Here is a 23420-nt window from a genome sequence, read left to right as displayed (position 1 = left end):
AGCACTGGAGTATAACATCCCCTCATTTATTCATACAGTACCTTTTTTGACGGTTGCTCCGGCGTCTTCTTCGTCAGCGAAGCATACGAAGTTCACTATGTCCGGATCGCCGTCGTCACCGTCGACGTTAATCGAGTAAGTAATCACTATAGTTATTAGCCTTCCGCTTGAACGTGGCAGTTACACTTGGCCGTAACATGCTACACCTCCATGGTACTTTTAGAACTGTGCCTATTTTAAACCTGTCATCATGGAAAGAAGACTGTAGACAGCTTGGACGCAATCCTTTATCGGTCTCGTCTGCGCCATGTTCATTATTTTATAGTCGCCGGTTTCTTCTGGCGTATACAGCAGTAGCAGGCGTGGAATCGTCATGAATGACACGCAGAGCAGAATCGAGGCATATAGCAGTCGAGGCGTTTATTTATCATCTTACGGCCTCCAATACAACCTTTGTGCCCAAAGTGGAACGGTGGAAGGTTTTGGTAGAATTATTCAGTTTTGCTGTATTTGGCCCGACCATGGTGGTTCAGTTCTTAGGGAGCGCGACTACGATTCCCAAGGAAGCAGGTTCAATGCCGGCCGTGGTGGGCCGCTATTCGATTGAGGCGAAAAGCGAGGCATCCGGGTGCTGTGAGATGTAAGTGCACGTTAAACATCCCCAAGCTGTCGACACTTCCAGATCCCTCCACTACGGTGGCCCTCACAGTATGCCTCACTCGTCGGGGATATTAGATCCCGTGAACCAAACTAAACAACATTACAAGGGTTCAACGCTGCTGAACCAAATATTGAGCGAAAACATTAGCTGCGGGTGACCGAGCGTTCTTCTTCTTGTCTTTTTCTTCTTCCTCAACACATATAAAGCCCCGTTTTAAACAACCCATATGAACGTGTCTTAGTGGCTTATAGGGGGTAACGTGAATGCCAGAGTCCTAGCAGGCTGATTCTGACATAACGGTCCCATGTGAAACGAGAGACCCAAGTTGGCAGCTCCTGCCAGCCCGTGTGTCACGTGGGATGTGCCCTCACAGCGTCACGTGGGTAAGACGAAACTGCGGCCGCGTCACGCGAAGGCTTAAAAGTGCGAGTAGTATTGCTTTCACAATAATACAGCGGCCTTTGTTTTGACAATTGCTTTGGTCTCTCCAAGGAACACATCCTTGGCGCCTGTCAGTACAAGACGATTTCAAGTTATACCAGAGCTGCGCTCTTGCGTCGTGACCCTAACGCCGCCGCACATCTGCCCCGGCGGCGGAAACTTAGCGGCTCTGTGCGGTCACGTCAGGAGGCGACCTGTGCTTTCTGTTCTTTGTGATGACACTCTGTTCAGACCGCAAACATGTCCCATCATCGCCACTACGATCACCTGCGCCGCCACCACAGAAAAGCTACGTCCACTGTTTCAGTTATATACAATTACGTCACATACCAGCAATGATTTTACGAATATGCAGTCCACCCCTAACACAGTGGAATCTATGAAATCGCGGCAGTGCCATGCCCATATTGTCATCGCTATCATCCACACCCTTCTACGTCCAGCAAAGGATATATGCATCTACCATATTCCTTCAGTCACCCAGCCGCGGTGGCTCAGTGCTTAGGGCGATTGACTGTTGAAACCGAGGACATGGCTCGATCCTGACCGCGGCGGCCGCGCTTTGGTGAAGACGAAACATAAGGAGTCCCATTACTGTGCCATAACGAGATATTTTCAATAACCCAGGCGACCGAAATTTTGGGAGACCTGTACTGCATCGTCCCTCATAGTGGATGTCGCTTTGCGCCATCAAAATAAACGGGGAGCGGTCTCTTGAAAGTAACGACGTGTGTTGATTCCATGCATACATGGCAAAATTACTTTTCAAAAGGAAATAAATTACATTACAAAATTCTTTGCGAAACTCATAGAAATGTAATTATGTTGCATTACTAATTACTGCTCCCAAAAGAAATGAAGTTACATTACCATTACGTATGCTCAGTAATTCAGTCACCTTTAAATTACTTCCTAGTTTTCATCTATGCAAAAACTAAGTAAAGCTAGTAAACAAAACAACTTCTCTCTGGACCCGACACAGATATTTTTTTTACTTTCCGCCAAATTCGTCCCAGACAACTATTCCCTCCCTCTGTCCTACAGCGCGTGCCATTACAAAATTCAGAAAACGGCAACAAAACAACAAAATCAGAAGCATAGTCGAACACTCCGGAAATGAGCGTCGAATCCAGTCTTGCTTTCCCAGAGCTCTCTTCGTCGTTTGAAGGCCCCGAATAAGCTAGGTTATTTACTGCTTCCGTGGTCTCAAGAAATGACCTCGGCACTTTGCGCTGAGTAATGTTCACGACATAGACATTTCCGCCTGTCTCCATCCCATCTCTGGCCCCCTAGTGATGAGTGTAACTAGACGCCACTGAGCCCTAGACGACGCAGCAGGGAGTGCCACTTCGCGCTCCCCACTAGTTTTCAACCCCGGTCGTTTTGAAGCATCTGTCCCGTTGGCATCCCCTTGACGCCTGACACCCTGCTGCTTCAGGAATGGTTGCAACTACCCAGAGGATATAGCACCAAGTGACCCTGCTACACAGGAACATGAGATCTCGGACATAGAGGCTCAATTCTGTCTCTTTTTGCCTGTCAGCTACGCTAGCTCAGGCTGGCCCCACGTCGTTCTGCTTTCGCGACTCTCTTAGTGTTATCTATAGAGACAGAAATGATGCACTTAAGTAAAAGTAATTGCGAAAGGAATTTATTACTTTGGCTGTGAAATTACTACCAAGAAGTAATTCACTGCATTACTGATATACCAGACCGGAAACGTATTTCATTACATTACAAATTACTGGGAAAAGTAATTATATTACAGTAATTTCATAACTGTAATTCAGTTACTTCCATATCTGCTTCGGTACAAGCTGACGAGATTTGGTGTCTCGAGGAAGCCAGTTTCATTTTCATTCAGCTGTCTGGAATTTCTAACTCTTGTATATTCATAAATCAGCTTTGCGTGGATCTTCTGCCTCGCTCTCCTTAGTGATACGCAAAGGTACCGGTGACGAAGAGTGCGTTGTAATCAACGATCTCATTCAAGTACTCTGTGCCGAACAGTCTGGAGCCCTCTAGACTAAGTGGCTCAGCGGAGCACAACCGTAGTTGTTCCGCTACAACTTCATTCTTAGGATCACTCTCCTCGAAGGCAGCAGCTTTGGATTTTGTTTCCCCACTAGACGACACATCAAACCTTGGTATAACTAACGTGAGTGACAGACTTGGTACTGCACAAGAAGTATGTCCACAGAGAACTCAGCGTTGCTGGCTAGCCTTCGGTTACGGAAGGAGTGGGATTCTGGCGCTCACCGTGCATCCAATTAGCGTCTGCGCCTGAGCCCCGGCAAGGGCAGTCGACACATCCCCTCCCTCCACCAGGCACGCGTTTTCATGTATACAAAGTGGCACAGCACCATGTGGCCAGTCGATTCATCCCCCTTATTACAAAACTATGTGGAGTTGTCTGCTGCCATAAACAGGATCGACGCATGACGTCAGTGGAATACGATCAAACGGTCGGTATCCGCTTCTATGACTAGCGGATACCGGGCGAAATTTTGATACTTAACAAAAAAAAATAAAAAATAAAAAATGGACGCTTCGGTTGCTACAAAACGTGAAGCAGGTTTATGGTTTATTCGGCCGTTAAATAGAACAACTATAATTTCACGGTTCAATTTTGCGATGCGTAACTCATGTGTTTGTACTTAAATTGGCTTCCTTATTGGCCGACGTTTGTATGTTTTCCTGCCCCATTTACCTGCGATCTGACGCTAGACAACAGTCTATTTCCAATTCATTTCTTTTTTGTGCGTCGGGTTTATCGCGTTTAACGTCCAGCATTGCTTATGAGAGAATCCCTAGTAGAGGGCTCCGGTTTATTTTCGAAAACGTTGGCTTTTTTTAACATGTACTGATAAAATATAATATCAAACTGTACAGGTGAGATTTTTCATGTTTGTCTAAATTCGCACCCGCGTCATTGAACTCATCACCCGAACGCTACAGCTTTTAAGCCTTGCTATTTTTCACCTTTGGTAAATAGGCGTCTAACAATGTTTACTTCCCCCAGCTGAGGATCAACGAAGCTTTCATCGTATTTATTCCTCTCTTTCTTTTGCTGTTTTTTTTTTCCTCATAGACCATGAGTCCTGCAGTTCAACGATGTACTGCTTTAAGATTAAAGAAGGAGGAGGGGGGATATGGACGTTGCTCTTTGGCCAAACATTGGGGCTCATTTAACCGGGAAGGGCTCTTTATTAACCATGGCCGAACCTTGCACCATAGTTAACCCAACTGCGCATTTCATTAACTCTATTCCGGGGCATAGCTGTTACACGCCATATTGATTTTGTAGCGTGGTTAGATTTTGGGACAGAACTGCGTCGCTAACTCACAGTTAACTGTAGAGGTTACTTTCGAAACAATAATAAAAGAGTCACATCCTCTTCATCATCATCATCAGCCTGCTTATACTCCCTGCAGGGCGAAGGCCTCTCCCATATTTCTCCAATTAAACCGGTTCTGTGCTGGCTGCAACCAATTGACCCCTGCGAACTTCCTTAACTTCATTCGCCCACCTAACACTCTACCGCCCCTTGCTATGTTTTCCTTCCCTGGGCGGCCTGTTCAGCGGAGCCAGGAATTCTTAGCACCCCCTGCTGCGTCACAGGTCTAATCGCCGCCGTGGTCAGTTGTTCCGCAGCCGCTGGTGACTGAGGGCCGGGGTTTTATGAAACTAATCATGAGACGTTGCGGCCAATTACTGCACCAGGGTGGCCAACGCCTGTTCTGGTGAGGGAGTGCATTGCCGGAGGTGTTCACCGGCATCAGGTCGCACTCCAAAGAATAGTGACTGCGAAACGCTTCAGATCAGAGGCATACATACAACCCTGACGGTGAACATGCGTCAGACTAAGATGAATATAGCGGGCAGCATTACACCTAAAAGCCCCTATAGAGAAAGCACTGCTCGCGCACATAAAGCAGCTTGGTTTAGCGCTTTTAGTTTTTGTCGCCCCTTATTGCAATGGCTCGGACCATACCGATATCATACCGATATATAGTCCCTAGATACCGTCATCTCTTGAAGTAGTTTTCGACCCGAGTGTTCTTCATTGAGCGTTCGAGGTCACGTTGCATGAACTGCATTACAAGAGAGCCTTATTGTGTTTATCTACAGAATATTCCTTTGTTTTATTTCGCCTTCAGTTAAGCTTAAATTTGGCCTATAATGCCGTAATATTCAACAGTGCTACGTTATCAATAGATGCATTTCTATACGACGACAGTTTCAAAGCCGAGATATCTTTCGGCTCAGACAGCCTAATTGTCGCGTCTTAATTGCAATGAAAGGACTGTTTCGTACTGAGTGACTAGTAAAAACTTTTAATAATACCCCACGTTATTGTGAGGTACAGTATCAGGGTCTAAATTTCTGAACGATTGGAGAGCTTGACAATTCAACTGTCTATTTGGCATTTTCAACGCGGTGTTACTTTCAAATGCCAGTTTAATCCATCCAAAGTCTTCCTCTATGTAGACATATGGATTATACCATGAAAGTTCGGGCTAAGCTATGAATTCGGGTTTTCTTGGCGGCAAAGTTTTAACTTTTCTATAAAGCGAAGAAAACTTGAGAATAGTTCTAACAATTTGCGAACGCGTGCCTTCCTTCTGTAATATTACTCTTAAAGGCGTTGAAGTCGAAATCGGACTCCCCAATTTAGCTCGTTAACTTTGGACTTGTGAGCATCAAATGAATACTGTCGCGTTTGTATCTCAGCAGCCTTTGGTGCTTGCCGTATACTCAAACATAGAAAGCATAGAGAGAAATTTCGAAGCAGTGGCGAAGAACAGAGCGAAGTGTCGAAAGTGAATTTGGAAGAACTTGCGTAAACGAGGTCAATTAAGATGGGAGTAATTTTAAGTGCGGGCCTCGTGTAAGAAGACACTTTTAGACCTTTGATCTAGCCGCTTCAAAGGGGACGCAAGAGTCGCTGCTTAAGAGTTTATCGTGGAATATGAAAGGCGAATATGACCATTACATCGTGGTTCTCTTTTTGCCAGGTCCGGAGGAGGCTAAAATACTGCTAAATTACTGCGCCAGTCTTAAAAACTGCTTGTTTATTAGATAAATAATAATAAAACTACACAGAATCTTTTTTTTTTTTATGATGGCCCATGCATGCCGATTTCATTCCTGCGAGCACTGCAACGCGCCTCTCTTGAACTTCAGAGTTTGCGGTGGGCTGCGTGTAGCCGACTTCTCAATGAAACAAGGCTGTGAGTCACTGTTGTATATTTGGTTTTGGTTATGGTCTGTGATCACCTGTCCTCAGAATCACCAGAGTCGGTCTGTGTATATAAGTAACTGCATGTTGAAATAAAGGAGCGTTGATTTGTTGGTTGCTTCTCAGTCTGCGTTCATCTGCGGCACACTTCGCTCTAACGTCATGTTACAACTTAAGGAGGATGTGCTCAATCCCGTTTTCCCTCACATCACCAGAGCTATCCTTGCATTGGACCTGACGAAGGCCTTTGATAATGTTGCCCACTCCTCCATTTTACAATCACTGAGCGACCTAAACGTGGGCTCTCGCACGCATGACTATGTTGCTGCCTTTCTCAGCAACCGATCCGTCTGCCTACAATTAGGCACAGTAAAAACTTGCCCTTTCACGCTAGGCAGTAAGGGAACGCCCCAGGGAACAGTTTTGTCCCCATTTCTTTTTACATTACTCTTATCTCGTTAGCGAGGGATCTTGACAAAATTCCTTCCATCTACCACTCCTTGTATGCGGATGACATCACCATCTGGGTCAATACCGGCAACCATGGTGAAATGGAATCCAAACTTCAGCTGGCCGCTGACACTGTTGCTACGCATGCAAGCAGCATTCGTCTAAGCTGCTCGGCAGCTAAATCTGAGCTCATAGTCACGGACCTAAAAGAACGGAACCCCCCTAATGTTCAAGTCACATTAAACGACACCCCCATCCGCAGGGTCAATAGAATCAAAATTTTAGGTCTCAGTATTTCTGACAACGGCTCCAACGCCGAGACCATAAAATTAATTCGTGCTGCCATTTTGAATACAGCCTCACTAATTAAGCGTATCGCCAATCGCCATCGTGGCATGAGGGAAGCAGACACACGTCGCCTCATTCAAGCATTTTGCCTAGGCAGGATCACCTACTCCATTCCTTACCTCTACCTCACACCCACGGAGACCGAGCAACTCAACAGACTTATCCGCACAGCTTACAAAAGCGCTCTCCTTTTCCCTAAATCAACGCCTATTGAAAAACTACTTCAACTAGGGGTTCACAACACCTTAGGAGAGCTGGTAGAAGCTCACCTCATCAGTCAGTACCACAGACTCTCACATACCGAAACCGGCCAAATTCTTCTGCGCCGAATTGGGATAAACCTAGCCGGTCATACCTCGGCCACGCGCAATCCTCCCACCGCTGTTAGCAACAATCTTTACATTCCGCCTCTTCCCAAAAATACCCACCCGGAGCATAATCGTGATAGACGGAAAGCTAGAGCCAAGACTTTGCACAAGCACTACCCTCCTGGCGCCCCGGCAGTTTACGTAGACGCGGCCTAATATTCAAACTGACCAGCTTTCGCATTAGCCGTCGTGGATGCATTCTACAACACGATAGTTAGTGCGTCCATTCCAAATTTGCAGGATTCCCTGCAAGCTGAAGAAGCAGCGATTGCCCTAGCAATCACACACTCCTCTGCTGAGTATATCTTCTCAGACTCCAAAACAGCAATTAGTAATTATGCCCATCGCAAAATCCACTCCCCGGCCGCAAACATTCAAGCATCATCCCCTCCACCGAATCACCTCATCACCCTTCTCTGGGTCCCTGCGCACAGCGAACACCCAGGCAACACGGCCGCTCACTCCCAAGCCCGAGCACTAGTCAACCGGGCTGAGAGCGACCTGGTGCCTTCGTCTCGCAGTGCCAGAGATCGGCTTCTTAACTACCACGACCTCACCGTATTTTATAGAAATTCCCGCCTGCTGTACCCTCCTCCGCATAAATCTCTTCCCAAAAGCGACCAGGCTTTCTGGCGCAGACTTCAGACGGCCACAGCCATGACCCCTTTTCTTCTCTCTATTATAAACCGTGGCGAAACCTCTCCTCACTGCCACTTGTGTCCTAGCACCAGAGCCGACTTTACTCACGTCTTCCTGAACTGCCAGAACAAACCCAAGCCCCCGTGGCAAGGGCCAAGACATCAGGAGCGATGGCAGGCTGCTCTGCGCAGCTCGCTGCCGGAAGTACAGCTTCTGACAGCGAGCTGGGCCCGAGGGGTCGCCGAAGCTCAAAAGTGCCCGGTCATCTAGAGCGGCCTGAAGGCCCATCGTCGTCCTGCTCCCTCACTTCCCTTTACCCCCCTCACTTGGTTCTTTTTTGAATCATTAAAGTTACTACCTACCTACCTCGCTCTAACACGGAGACCTTAGAGACGTCGGCCTTGGGCATGAGAGGTGTTGCCATTCGGCAAGCGAGTCTTCTCTGGCGTGGCTGTGATGATGTTGTCTGTTACCCAAACCTAGGCTATACACGTGCAGTCGAAGAAATTATGCGCCTCAGATGCCTTCCATCGAGGCACATTATCGCACTTTTAGTCCAGCTATCATCAAGATAATTCATTCCAGCTCGACGAGGAATATTCTTAGCGGGTTCCTACTCTCCTACTTCCCCCCGTGTCATCACTCGACGCTCAGAACTAAGAGACACCTCTGCTTGCCTTCTTCTAATCATTAGCGAGTGGCTAACAATATGATTCGTGTCCCTGTACCTCGCATGTTGCGAGACGCGTAGCATGGATAGCGCATGCCAGCTGTTCTTTGGTAACAGGTTTTTCTTTTAGCCCTGTCGATGTCTGTGCTCGCCTAAAGATTTCATCTTTACTTCATTTGAAAACAAGAATGTGAAGCTATGTTTTGCCTAAAATTTGTTATTTCTCGTTTTTAACTCCCCAACATGTTTACGACTGACAAGGCTATGCGCTCTCCAGGAAACCGAAAACAATTGTCACAACAGGCCGCGCAGCAAGTATTACATGCATCTCACGATATAAAACAGAAAATATAGCTGTTAATATGTGGTTCTATGCGGTTGTTTTAAAGCGCGACAGGGTATTATAAAAATATGCTAAGTTCACAATAATCGTCACGTTAGATTTTTGCGACGAGTGCTGATTGTACAACAGGAAGCGCAACCCAGGCAGCTTTCTCACAAGAGATGAAACCTACATATAATATGTTACAGCGTAGAAATGATGTACTTGCAGATGCAATTGGCAGCCCAGGAATTGCCAGGGGCACCCCCATTGATTCTTCGCTGCACGCAACTTCAAGGCTGTTTGCGAATATTTGGCTGTAGGAAAAGAATGACTTTCACTTACAAGTTTAGGTATCAAAACACAAATCACGAGGTATTTTTATCTTTTGTTCTGTAGAGGTTCCCCTTCCTCATAGTGTTAATTTATGAAGGCGGTTAGCTGCGGCTGGAACCAAATGCGGATAAGGTTATGAAAAATAAATGAAGCAGAGAGCAGAAACCCACAAAGAGAGACAAGCCGTGAAAGCAACTTCAATCGCAATTCTTTGATCTTCAGGGAATGCGAAACTGGCTGCTTATGCATGCTCGGTCTGGGGCTGCCTTCCGATCGATACAGTGGCTTCGTGCACAGTCGGATTCTATATTTGCTTTCGCAAGGCTCGAAGGCAATTTGCGCAAAGCATGCCTAGCAACTGCTTCTTCATAGCCGGGCAACATCATATCATGGGTCGCCATGCGAAATTCTGTTTAACATTTCTCAGTGAAAACGTTTTTTTTTTCTTTATTTCTTTAGGCTTTCAAGTGGTTTTGAACTGCTTGCTATTTCGCCCGTTTATATGAATCCTAAGCTTCCACCTGAAAATCAATAGCTTTCAACCCATGTCTATGAGGGTCGAAAAAATTGTGCATAGGCCAGTAATGAGCTTATCGTGAACAGTTGTCAGGATTATAACAATTCATCCTGAAAATTAGCCATTCCTATTAAATAAAAATTGACAGCTCACACTTTGATGTATTTAACTACTTAATTTTATTACATTATATACTCTTTCAGCATCGATTGTGCTATTAAAATAACACCATGGCAGGAGAAAATGAAACATATTTCGTATCGAAAATCCATTTTGCAATCCGGGGCTATGAAAAAAATATAGAAGAATGCAAGCGATGTTATAAATCAATATTAGTTGCAAGAGCAAAATCGACAGCCGAGACAAGTTATTAGTTCGACGTACGATCATGGGCATGCGTTTTCATCCCCGCGAGTACGCCCCCCCAAAAAAAATACTTTCTGATTTGTATCACAGCCAGCTAGCTGGCATTTTTCAGAAGATAGAGTCCGCACTTTTTTTCATGCTCTTGCGCTTTCATCGACCTCGTTTGCCTCACCACATTGAATTTTTTTTCCCCTCGAACCAGGATATCGCGAAATTTTATCTCTGGTTGTAATTAAGGGGGCTGATTCTTTAAGCTGAAGTTTTCAATACAGAAAATAGCACCTCACCAAGGTGAAACCAAGCACGAGATACCGGCCTCCAAATACTTTTGTCACGTACAACGTTTGATGTTTTTTAAACGAAATAAAAACTGATCCTTATAAAAGCAGAGTTAATAGCGGGCTTTTCATTCGAGCCGTGGCGCTACAATTCATCTGGTCATGAAATATTAACCATGATTCGCTGCTCCTTAAGTTTGTTTCTCAGTTGATTGCACATTCATATTATGATTCTTATTTTTCGTAATTATTCCTAATGATGAATAAACAGCGCTACAAACTAGGACGAAGATCAAGAAGCAAACAGGACGGGCCCTGACTCACATCTGAAGGTTATTCCTAATGCCTTAACGTAAGAAACCCATCGATTAGATGCCCTCATTATTGACGTCACCTAAATCAATACAATTAAAGTAAATAGCTATTCTGAAGTGCTTCCACTTGTAGCTGAATATAAAACCTCCCCCCCCCCCCCCCTTCTCCCCCCCCCCCCCTCTTTCTTGCACGGGGCGTCCGAAAACATGTTCACACTCAAGATAATTGCTCTCAAATGCTAAACTTTGGTGAACCGAGGAAGGCCAAGAAAGACCACACAGCAGCACTAACGCTTGCTTTAAACTGCTCCAGCTGTTCTCTCTCCGCTGATGTGCCGTCTCTGTACACATATGAAAACGACAGCACTAAAGAAGAACAACACACAAGTCGACAGAAGAAAACGTAATAGGGCTACAGCCGAACACTTCGGCTAGTGTATATTCCGTAATTCAGCAATAAATAAGCAGTTCGAAGGCAGCGCTAATGTTCCTCTGTGCTCCTCCCTGTACCGCCTCTGTTTCAAGCTGTTCAGCAGCTGCCAGCCAACAAGCTCGTCTTGGAAACTTCAATTCATGCTGCTGTGCCCTTATCAGCTCAGTTCAGTCGTTCAGCCGCGTCCGACTCTTCGTGACCCTATGGACCACGTCACGCCACGCTTTCCGGTCTCTCACTATCTTCCTAACAGCACATAACTTCATCTGCAGCGCCTCGAAGATGCCATCTAACCATCGCGTTCGCTGCCTACCCCTTCTCCGGTGACCCTCAAGCTTTCCCAACATCAAATCTTTCTCCAGCGACTCCTCTCTTCTCATCAGATGACCAAAGTAGCTGAGCTTTAACTTTAGAATTTGACCCTCCAATGAACAGTCAGGGTTTATGGTCGACAATATCGACTGATTTGATCTTCTGGCCGTCCAAGGAACTCTCAAGAGTCTCCGCCAGCTCCACAATTCAAACGCGTCAATTCTTCGGCGGTCAGCCTTCTTCCTTGTACTCAAATACAATTCTTCATTCACCGACTTCATGCATTGCCGGCGGTGGTGTTAAAAGAGCCCGTGTTTCTCGTTCCTGTCTTCGTCCTGTTTTTGCGCGGCTTCTTTTTTATTAACATAAAGAAGGCTAAAATAACGAAGGTACCCCCCCGAATTGCCGCAAGAAATAATATACAAGCTGTCCAAGCTAACTTTAACCAAGGGTTAAAAATGAAACATTTGAGGTAGCAAATAGAAACAATTTGTATACAGCTGCTAGCCATATAGCACACCAAAGGGATTTTGTTTTCAATTAACTAATTAGTAATTAAAATATATTTCTAAGCTTACCATTGCTTTAGACAATAAATGGAATTGCAAAGTTGGAGAGCACCTTGTAAAACCCCTTTCCATATATTTCCGATAAAGAAAGCATCACGTGTACCGTTGTACCAAGCTCTAAAGAAAGCCAGCGAAATACAAAGGATATCACGTGACAGGCGCATTCGTGCGCCATGATTGTGCTGCTCTAAAACTCGATTTCAGTGAACGTAATCAGCTGCGGCCTTGGCTCCACGTCCCCGTTGCAGGGACAGGCCTATATGTCTGCGGTGGCTTCTCCATTCGCTTCTGACAGTCGGCGCACGTGACGATGCAATTCGCAACGAGCTCACCGCGCCGGCTGCAACCATCGCCAACATATCAGCCCACCGCTGGGACTAGGCTGTCGAATTACGACCTTAGCTAATTTCGTTCACTCAAACCACGATTGAGAGCACCACAATTGTGGCGCACAAATGCGTTAGTCTTATGGCACTTTTTTTATTTATTTCGTGGGCTTTCTTTAGAGCTTGGAAAAACAAGACACGTGAAGCTTTAACGGAAATAAATGGAATGGCGGTTTAAGGAGGTGGTCTACAATTTTGCAAATCACTAGACTTGTCTAAAGGCAATACTTAGTAAATTAGAAAAATGATTTTAATTTTTAATTAGTTAATTGCAAAATAAAAAAATCCCTGTGGTGCGCCAGATGGCTGACAGATGTATACAAAAGGTTTCTCTGGGCTATCTCAAATGTTTTAATTTTTAACCGTTGTGTAAATTTAGCTTTGGCACCAGGTATATTCCCTGCAACTTCAACTTCTTTATTGCATCTCTTCCGGATCGCCAGTGCTGACTAAACATACCTCAAATCATCTTGTTTTCACTAATGACATCATTTATAGGCCCTTCTTATTTTCAGCCATACTCAACCTTGCTTTTAAGGAACTACCTTTCTTATTATTTCCCTTTGCTGTTCTCGAGCATGCCAAAAAAAGCCCACTCCGTCATCACCGTCTGATGCTGCTACGGCCGCAGAATATACATAGGCACCCATTTCTAGAGCACGTGAATACCAACAAACGAAACTTTTGCAAAGTTTTATTGGTAATTAATAAAACTAGAATATGTCATCCTTAATCACTCATGGAACAGAAATCGACCTTTATTGCCCTTGCATAATGCTAAATTCCCCTCAAAACACCGGCAGCTCGGGCTTACTGGCAGCATGAAGGGAAATGTTTTTGTTTTCACTTAAGGAAGTTAGTTACTATATTTGTTTCAATGACGGGATATTGCGTCAGACAACCTCTGTGAACGCGAGCTCGAGAGTATCGCTGAAGCCTCCATCTATTTAAGCACTTTTTGCACTATCCCATCAATCTAACTGCTTCTCTTCTTCTTCTTCTTCAAAAAAAAAAAAAAAAAAAGCATGAGCCCTGAAATTTATGTCATATCCTTACACTAATTGCCCAGCAAAGACCTCGAAGTGTAACTCTAGTGACTGAACTTCATGTGTAAAACATGTGAATCTGTTTCGCCAGACGCTCTTAACCACCAGCCCTTCTCAGCGCCAATCCTTGTAACACAGACTGCCCAACTGGGGGTAAGATCATTCTGGCACCACGCTTCAACCAATGTCTAAACACTAAACGGGAACACGAAAACACGCCGCCGTAAAGAATTTCGTCTAGCGTCGCCGCCACATGAATTCGAGTCTGTTATATTGAGATCCGAAGACCTCCGGCGCTGCATGGTTATACACACAGAAAACAATACACAACAAGAAAATTGAACCAGGACGTTAACAGAGATGATGCGCTCGCTACCAACTGCCAGTTTTTGGGATACGAAGAAGAAGAAAGCTTCACACAAAACGTGGGGTTGCGATATAAAGAAGAAAACAAAAGATTCAGAAAAAATAAACGGAAATAAAATGAAAATAATGACAAATTAGGTCTAACTTTTTGTCACATTGTCCAAGCGTCTTGTCAAATTGTCCAAACGGAGAAGTATAACCTCCTTGCTGTTGAGCGCCAACTAGCCCGCTCGCAAGTACTACTGAGCTTATATTGAGATCGCCATCACTAAAGACATTTCTGGCACCGAAACACTAGGTCTTGCGTACACAGACCATGCAATACCACGCGCATATTCCATCAGTCACGGCCCCCAAGACACAGGCCCTAGCTTAACCCAGCATTCCTCAAGAGACAGCTAAGGCGTGTTCCCAGGGTTCGCGAATGACCTCACAATACTACAGTGTCGCATTCTGTTCCGACTTGAAGGTGGCTTTTGTCACGGCTTCTTCAAGCCTTAGCCACAGAACTGCTGGAAATGATCAACGTATCAAAAGAAGCCGTAAGGAATGCGGCTCCGAGTTTCGCTTCATTTGTGCGCACGAATTAATCCGGAGGCAACGATTTCGAACAAACTCCTGTCTTATTTGTGGAGCCATACTTGTGCGATAGTAGAGTCCGTCTATAGCAACAGCTGTATAGCACCTCCAGAACAGTTAGCTAAGCATAGTCGTGCAACTGCGTCTATACGTAATACTCATGACCAGGGCCAGTTATCAGCTGACCTTCGACCTTTGACATGAACCACACCCCTTTACCTTGACCTTTAGCCTTTACCTTAAAACAAAATCGCCTTCGATGATAGCGTCGATGCAAAGGCACCGTAAGTCCCGCACTATGGCTATGCAGTTGCTCAGGTTCAATGAAAGAAGTGATTAAATTTGTGACATATCCGAGTCTCATTTCAGCCAACCACGCGAAGCTCGTGCAACGCAGCTCTCACACGATATTAAAATTTCAACCAAAATTATCTGCATTTTTTTTTATTGACAGTTGACCATTGACAAAACTCACCCATTTCTTTACTTTAACGAATAAAACCCAAGCCCCGTCCTGTTCAATGTGCAAAAATAGCCTCCCCCTGTCATCTTTCGTCAAAAAAAAAAAAAAAAAGAAAAAGCTAGAAAAATCTACGCGCTTTGATGTTACCTGAAACTAGGAGAAAAAGCCAAAATGTCTGCTGGTGTATTTTGCTCTCCTGTAATTGCCGGGCATCAGAACAGCTACGCTTCGCGGGGCTCTTGCGGCAAGCAGGAACGTTACGTGTCTGCTTGCCGAATAGTTGAAAACGAACACCTTGAAGTTCCAGCTGACGGATATACGAACATTTTCTTAGAGTGTTTCTTCCTTTTTATATCACGAACTACGCGGAGTAACCATAAAAAAAACTTCAACAGTTTACCTATTAGGGCTCAAACTTCTTGTTTCTGCGGCGAGGGTACCAGCTCTTATTTTCTTAGATTGGTATCGCTTTATGGCTGCGCGGCGATGTTCTGAACCTCGGGAGCAGTTTAATCAGTGGTGAATAGTTTTCTCATGATAGTAATAAAGCAGCTCTTATTGGACAACTATGAAAACGTTCGGGAGAGCGAATAATAGAGCCCAGGATTGTGGCTGTTCGGGCAGATATTCAGCTTCACCTTCCGCTCTCCGTATATGCAGTGAAGCCAGAGTCGCAGAGCACCTTTTCGATTCTCTTTGGATTGTTGTATTTTTTAAAATAAAACCTTGTAATTTCAAGTTTACATAATATTATTTTTATCTGCGAAACACTATTATAAACTTATTATGGTACCAGGTCAGTGTTTTTGTGCATACCGTAAAGAGGTTTTGATTTTTATGCAAGGGTAGCAAGAGGATACGATCACGTCGAACTGCGAAGCAGCAGTGCTTGCTACTTTCATCTCTAATTAATTTTCAGTACACTAAGTATTCCATTAGAGTTTATTCGAGAGTCGTGGCGCCACGGGATCTAGCTCTCAAAACACGGCGGCAGCCGATAAGGCAGCCATAAAAAACGCAGTATGCAACAGTTGGAGCAAACCGTGACCGGCACCTGACGACACAGGAGTAGACGCTAGCGACGCAGTGAACCCGACGACCACGTGTGGAGGCGCAGGACCAGCGAACAGACAAAATGCAGCGCGGATCCCAGTGGTGCACTGCGCTGTGTCGGAAAACGAAACAAGGGGTGGTGGCGGACGGCCGTAGCGCCTGCCCGGACAGCGTACGCTTTGCTGTGACACGCACTCTAGGGTCGAGCGTCGTGCCATAGTCACCGGCGAGATTGCCGCCCTCTCCGTCGCTCCTCTTGGCCGGCTGCAGGCGCAGTGCGGATATCGCCGGGGAATTGACACGAAAAGTGGTCCCGTAATAAATGGACGCGTTAGCGCTTCCTCCCCCACTACCACGGAGCAGCTCTGCTTCCTGGCGTTTTTGTTTTCTATTTCCGCTTTCTTCAGGCCTTTGTCACTTACTCGGGCTCCACCCACGCGAATAGCATTTTTTCACTTGTTTTATTTATTTTCCCCCTCCCGAATGCGCCATGGTTGATTGCTGTAATCGTCCCCATATTGCTCCTCGCGGTGCACCTACGTGTGTTCGGCCATTCGACATCAGTTGTTGTCGACGCCGTCAGAAGCAGTGGATGCTAGAAATGTCTGAGTTGTCCGTGCTTCTTTTTGTAGCTCGTCAACAGCCAAACTCTAGCTGTTACCGGGCACTCTCTCTTTATATTGCCTATACTTTTCTTGATGCGCTGGAAGCAGTGGGCATAGGTGGTCGTATGTTTGCGTGGATAGAGAGCTATTTGACCAAATGATTATTCTTTATACAGTGTGAAGATATCCTGACAGCGCATTACACCTACCATGGCGTTCCCTAGGGTGGTGTCCTCGGCCCTACTTTGTTTAATTTGGCACTCAGAGTAAAGCAGAGCCACCGCCCTCATATGAACAGTCCGAGCTGAGCTACGCTGCAGCTTTTGAAGGAGGGTGTGTACTTGTCACACGTTCCTTGGCAGCACATACATCGCAGTGCAGCAGAAGCTCCTGTGGTGGCCTTCAGCAGTCGGCCAACCTAACCGATCGCCGACGTGGGCTGCTGGGAGCGCCTTCTTTCGGAACAGAGTCGTGGGCCAGAAGCCGCAGCACGTTGAGGCCCGATGATCCCGGCGACCAAGCGCCAGAGACCAGCTCGAAAGCGAAAGGGCGAGAAATCGCTCTAACGATGTCTTCGCTACGCTGCACTGTTCTCCTTCGGTGGGTTATATTTCGTGGTTCCTCGTTCTGAATTCACTTTTTTGTTTTATTGTTCGCTCACGTCTGTGCGCGGCTCACATTTCCCGACGCAACCTTAATGTTGCCATTCCACCGAGCCTCGGCTTATTTCTCGTTTTACCTACACCCAAAGGCTTCGCTGTGAATTTCGCGTCTCTCGCTCATCGTCTGGGGCTTCCGTTCTCTCCCAAAGGAAGCGCGCTCCGCTGGATTTTTCCCAATCCGTGGACAATCCTCAGTTCCCATTTCCGCCCGGGAACGGCGTAAAAAGAGGTCCGGTTACGGCGCAAGCGTCTGCGTCGCATATGACCACGTTAAGTACTTGTCTGTACGCGTATATTTATCTGCCTGGAAGAAGTGCGAGTGACTATTAGAAATCTTTGCATGCAGGTCTGATAGACCTTTTTTGCAAGATGTTCGCTGAAGGATGCTATGAGAAATTTGAAGAATCGTATTTGGTCGCTAACGCCGTGGGTCATTGGCATGCAGAAAGATAGCATTAGGCCTCAGTTATTCGGCTGTTGTTCTAGAGCTTACAGCAGAAAATGTTCACTGTTATACTGGCGTTCACGTTTTCGAAATACTGCGTCCACAGTGGTTAGTAGATTGACATATGTTGATTCTATATGTACGTGCAAACTCGGATTGAATACCTTTACTAGTCACGTGTCCTTTCCATAAGACAGCATGCTCAACATACTCGGTTCTTCATGCCTATCTGTATGCTTGAAGGCTTAATTTTTTATCCTCATGGTGAACATCTCGCGTTAGCGAGATTCCGGGAGATGTGTCAGCGAGACGTCGCGATAGGTTCTGACGTCAACATAATTTCTCCGGTAAGGACATCGCAGTGGGCTCTGACGATGAAGCCAAAGAAAATAAAGAAAATTACATAACAGTACACAAACATGCAAGATAGAGGAAGAAAAGAAGGAGGAAAGGGGGCCTTCGACATTAAGCTCTTAAGCGAGGCTAAGTGCATTTCTTGCTTTTTTTTTTGTTTGCTTGTTTTTTTTTTTGTTTTTTTTTTTTTTTTTGCACTGACAGCCGTATAGCAAAGAGAATAGTGTTGGGGATAAAGTCAGTAGAGGCAATTCTGGGGCTGAATCGGACGGAAATAAGGAATCTTTTTATAGACAAGCGGAATGCGTCTTGAGAATATTTTGCTTTGTGTGGATGCTAATGTAGGAGCCGTTTTGTAATAGTCAAGAAAACGCTTCTTCTTTTAAATGATTAAGTCCACTGATGCGCTTTAGCCTCCAGACCTGCACCAATTGGCGCTCAAACGGACAAGGGTGAGGTCACAATGTCTCCGAGGGAACATTTTGGGGGATACTCAAGATTCATTTTTAAGAATTGAACACCATAGCCTTGCCACACCTTTTTCACATCGCCTTCTCGTCTGCTTCATGCTCTTTTGAGTCTCGCCTGTCGCCTCTGTTTTCTCGGCTGCGGCCTTACACGTACGCACGACCTTGTCGTCGAGCAGGAGCAGGAGTAGATGTAGATGTAGTCTTCGAAGAAGACGAGGACTCATGCGAGCGCCCTCCACCACTAAACGGCCCCACATACATCTCACACAGTTTTCAAAAGCGCGTCTGCTTCGCTTCGTTACATACGCTTTGTCATAATAGAGAGATTTAGCTTGTGGGAGACTTACTGACGTAGACGTATAACCGGTTTACCGCACCCCTCCCACACGGGCGCAGTGGTTGTGATCGCACTCACCCTTGTCAATGTGCGTGCTCCGGAGGGGCTCGGCAAACCTGTATACGGTTACGTCAGTACGCCTCCGGCAAGCTAAATCTCTCTAATGTTCGCATGCCATTCAGTGCGGTAGGGCCATGCGATCGGGGATTTTTCCTCTGAGAGCCGTATCCTGGCGCTGCTGACTTTTGAGTTACAACAATCTTCTTAACACTGTGGCTTTATGTAAACCAGGGGAACGCATTTTTTGTCCCTGCTGCTATGAATCCGACAATCTCTTGCGTTAGCTCTCACCTTTACACTTCCCTAACGTTCTGAATTGGCTACGGTACACCTGCATAGAACTACCAACGAAGTGCGAGATTTTGCTAAAGGATGGATGGCAGCATGCAATCATGACATGTCTTTTCAGTCAGCCTACGTGCAGTTCGAATTTCGGGCATATAATGAACACGGTGCACAGGTGAAAAATCTCTCGTACATATGCAACGAGTGCTTTTTGCGTCGCGCACAGCATACAAACATTTCTAAATGCATTAGAGCACTTTGCCTTACGACGAAGGCCCACCGTTCCTCACCCTGCAGCCTCCATCCGCTGCCCCCCTCCCCCCCCCCCCCCCCCCTCTCCTTCCTCCCGCTTTGCGCCAAGAACATTTACACTGTGTTGGGACAAGGTTAAATTAATCCGTCTTCCCCTTATTCTTATGGAAGTAGGTCAGAAGCTCTGCTGGGCACTTAACTATTTACCAGGTATACAAATGTCAGGACCAGAATATTATTTTCACCTATAAAAAAAAAAGATTTTTTAAATGCATTGTGAGCACTATAGAAAACTCCAGTCCTTCACTATGCAAATATAAAAGCTCATTTGTGAGAAAATTCTACATACCGTCGTGATTTAAAAAGCGGGGACTATACTAAACCCAAAATCACTGACATTTCGAACGGTACAGAATGCACTGAAAAGTAACTCATCAATAATTACGTCTTCATAATTACTGCATCGCAGCAAAATGAGCACACGTTTGAGCATTGCTAAATCAGGTCACACAGTCGCGCTCGATATATTCGGAGGGAAGAGATGAGAACGTTTGTAATGCACGCCTTCAATGTAAATCCTACTGATTCTAACATCATTTTTCAGTGCCAACCATACCATGGCGTCCTGTTGTGTTTTGTACCGCGGGAAACCTACCAAAATAGTATGAATATTTGTTTATTGAAATGCCATGATACGACTGAATGGAAAAAAAAAAAAGAAGTTAAAGCCGGATGCACTGCTCGCTGTATTTTCTAAGTGCAGCCTGCCAAAAACAAAACCGCTTTCGACTTAACGGAGCTCTCATTTGATTGCGTGAGGCCATTTCCTCTTTAGTGGAAGCGCAGCTCGCGAACGATTGGGGAGTTTTCCCAGACTCTACCTGCAGCCGAAATGCAGCCTTCATTCGTTGATTGCACGCATAGCGTGAATAGGGTGCTGAGTTGGGACTTAGGTTGAGTATCGACTGGAAGAAATCTATCCCGCCTGTCACGTTTTCATAAAATATACTACCATAACTCAACATTGCGCTCCGCATGGGTTGAACCACCATCCTACATTTCATTTCGCCGTAACCACAGTCAAAAGATAAACATTCCGCACTCAAACACAGTTACCCATTCTAACTTGCTTCTTCCCGGAACCTGTAATGCTTAGAATGACCTGTCTGCATCCCTAAGAAGTATAACTGAAGAAGAAAAATTTGAATCCGCGCTGCAAACCTTCTTTTTGGCCTATTATTAAAACTTCTTGTATAGTTATTTTTTTATCTTCATGGTATACTCTGTTGCTTATTATATTTTTATATTTGATTATTTTTTACTCCTATGCCGTCTTCCAAAATTACATATGTACCTCGTTGTTCTTTTTATGGGCTAAAGTCTACAAAGTCTATATATATCCTGTATCCGCTGTATCCTCTTCTCCCCTCTGCAACGTACATCTGTACCCTGAGGGTATTATAAATAAATAAAATAAGTAAATAATTTGTCGTATGTTTTTTTTTTTACGCCGCTTTTTTTTAAAGGTCAGCAAAAATAAGCAGGTAAGGGTAATGTAATTTAATAAATTCGACTGATCGGCCTGAAATCACGACGGAGAACTCTAGACAGTGTAACTTTTATCTGAAACTGAGCCCGTCCTCACAGCCCCAGTACTGCTTCAAGAATTTGAAAGATACATACCATGTCAAACCATATTGATTTTGAGCGTATTCTCTAACCTTATAGTAGCATAGTGCTCTGGCGAGAGTAATTAAAAGCTTGCGCACTTAAATTCAAACCGTTAGTCAATGAAGCTGGTAGATACCAAAGATATGCAGCTGAATTGATGCGCGTGCTGCATTCCACGTTTTTTTTTTTTTGTTTGTTTGTTTTCAGACGTGCGGGAGCGTGCTACTTCAAGTAGCCATTATATCGGCGGAGTTTACAGAGCGCCCGCGCCTTTCTTTTCTATCACATCTTTAGGCTGAAACATACTCTTTGTAGCTAAGGCCAGAGAACCTGCGAAAAGAGCGAATCTAGAGAGCGCGCGCACGGGGAGCTGAGGTCGATGCAACCTATCCGTGGCTGCGAACAATGCAGCTGTAGTCCTCGCATTGCTACTATGGCGACGCAGCTTTAGTTGGTTGGTAGCGCTTGCCATTTGCAACATCAGCAGAAGCAGCAACGGCTGCAAACGAGACTCTGTTGCGACACCACCTGATAAGCTACGTACACAGGTGAAGATTGAGTGCTTGCAGTTCTTCGCAACGCTTTTGGCACCTCTGCTTCCTTCGCAGTCACTCGAAACATGGCTCCTCCTTTTTCTAACGTTTTCTTTCCTCTTTCTTTCCTTTCTTCTTCCGCTAATGAGTTGGTATCCAAGGTATGATGCAACCGTCGGTGGTCGGCGAGAACGAGGAGAGGGAAACGAGGACAAGGCGTCCGCCACCACACCCAGTGTGCAAACGGCTCCAAAGAGTCGTGCACGAAATAATCTTCCTCCGCCGCGCAAGTCTATGTGCTCGTCCCCGTGAATAAATGCGCGTGCCTCCCTTGCCGCTTTGCCCCTCTAACGAGGCTAGCGCGGGCGCCAAACGTCTACTGCAAGCGCGGCTATCTGGGTAATCGTCCGAGGGGAACCAACGGGGAGGCGCAGTTGCGTCGCTTGTGAAACGAGACTGGAGACGCACTCTGACACGGCAGCGCGGCTGCTGGCACCGGGTCCTTTTTACTTCTGCCAACGATCCAGCGCACATGCGTTCGTGTGTGCGCGGAGACCCCTGGAGAAATGCATGGCTTGTGCGCGGGTATTGCTTAACGAGGGAACACTTTTGTGACTTTTTAAGTAACTAGTCCCGGGGATCGCTTAGACAATATATCGTGGTTGCGCGCATCGCCGTTCTCCTGGGAACCCCAGTGGCGTTCCCACCGGCGGAGAAGCAGCACGCGTGCCTAAAAGTCAAGGTAATGTTAGAAAAAGAAACTAAGGGTCGTGCCAGCGATTGCACTAAGTGGTAGTTGTTTCCACTTGAGCTAGAATGATTTAGCCACGCGTTGGGCGAGTGCCGCTTCGCTGCAGACTAAAATTCTTACTAAAGAGGAATATGTCTCTCCCCAGGTGTCTAGCGCATGTTCGTTGATTGGAGAAAAACGGGACAATCCCTGGCATTACACCCGCTGCGTAGCGCTCCAGTCAGAGCCGTGTTCTCTGAGCGCAACCACGTTTCGGGCACTCGCATGTACGTTCGCGTAGGAGCGAGATGATCCAGAATGCATAATGCTGAAACGAATAAGGACTGCGGGAAGTTCCGCTCGGCAAGGATTAGAAAAATTCATGTCTAGACGTTCTCTAAACTACCTCGTCTCCCAGCTACATTGTTAAAGCGTCGGCGGTGGGCGACAATGGTTTTAAGATATTAACGCAAAACAAAAGCCCGAAGAGTCCGGACGAGGAGATCTCTCTTTTCTGTCCGCATTTCGTTTTTTTTTTTTTTTTTTCTGTTTCCATGACATATTTCTCAATAGCCGCCTGCATGTTGCAACGGGCACTAGGCGATATCGTTTCGAAGCGGCCTTGAGGCAGTTTCATTTCGCACGTAGAAAAAAATGCGGTAGAAGCGACGGTAGCAACAGAAAGGTGCCGACGAGCCGGAAAGCGCGCTCACAAAACAAAACAGAACGAGCTGCAATGTACGCCGGCCAGTTCCTTCCTTCTGCTCTCTCTTTCTTCGCTGTCTCTCGCGGTCTTGCGAGGATGTGTGAAGCCCGGAAGCAATATGGTGCTCGCTCGTACGAATGGTACGCAGTC

General features: G+C 45.8%; 2 protein-coding genes across 2 annotated transcripts in view; both read left to right on the top strand.

Moving 5' to 3' along the window:
- Positions 1 to 23420, top strand: part of LOC146185173 (neural cell adhesion molecule 2-like) — a 484255-nt gene that overhangs the window by 61489 nt on the left and 399346 nt on the right. The window lies entirely within an intron of this gene.
- Positions 6897 to 8420, top strand: LOC146185176 (uncharacterized). Its single transcript, XM_084605793.1, is given in 1 exon segment — positions 6897 to 8420. A coding segment is annotated over 1 exon segment (1524 nt).

The sequence above is a fragment of the Amblyomma maculatum genome, chromosome 6 (assembly GCF_055883805.1).
Source record: "Amblyomma maculatum isolate TAMU_Amacu chromosome 6, ASM5588380v1, whole genome shotgun sequence".
In the NCBI taxonomy this organism is placed as follows: Eukaryota; Metazoa; Arthropoda; class Arachnida; order Ixodida; family Ixodidae; genus Amblyomma; species Amblyomma maculatum.
This window is presented reverse-complemented; position numbering and strand designations above follow the sequence as displayed.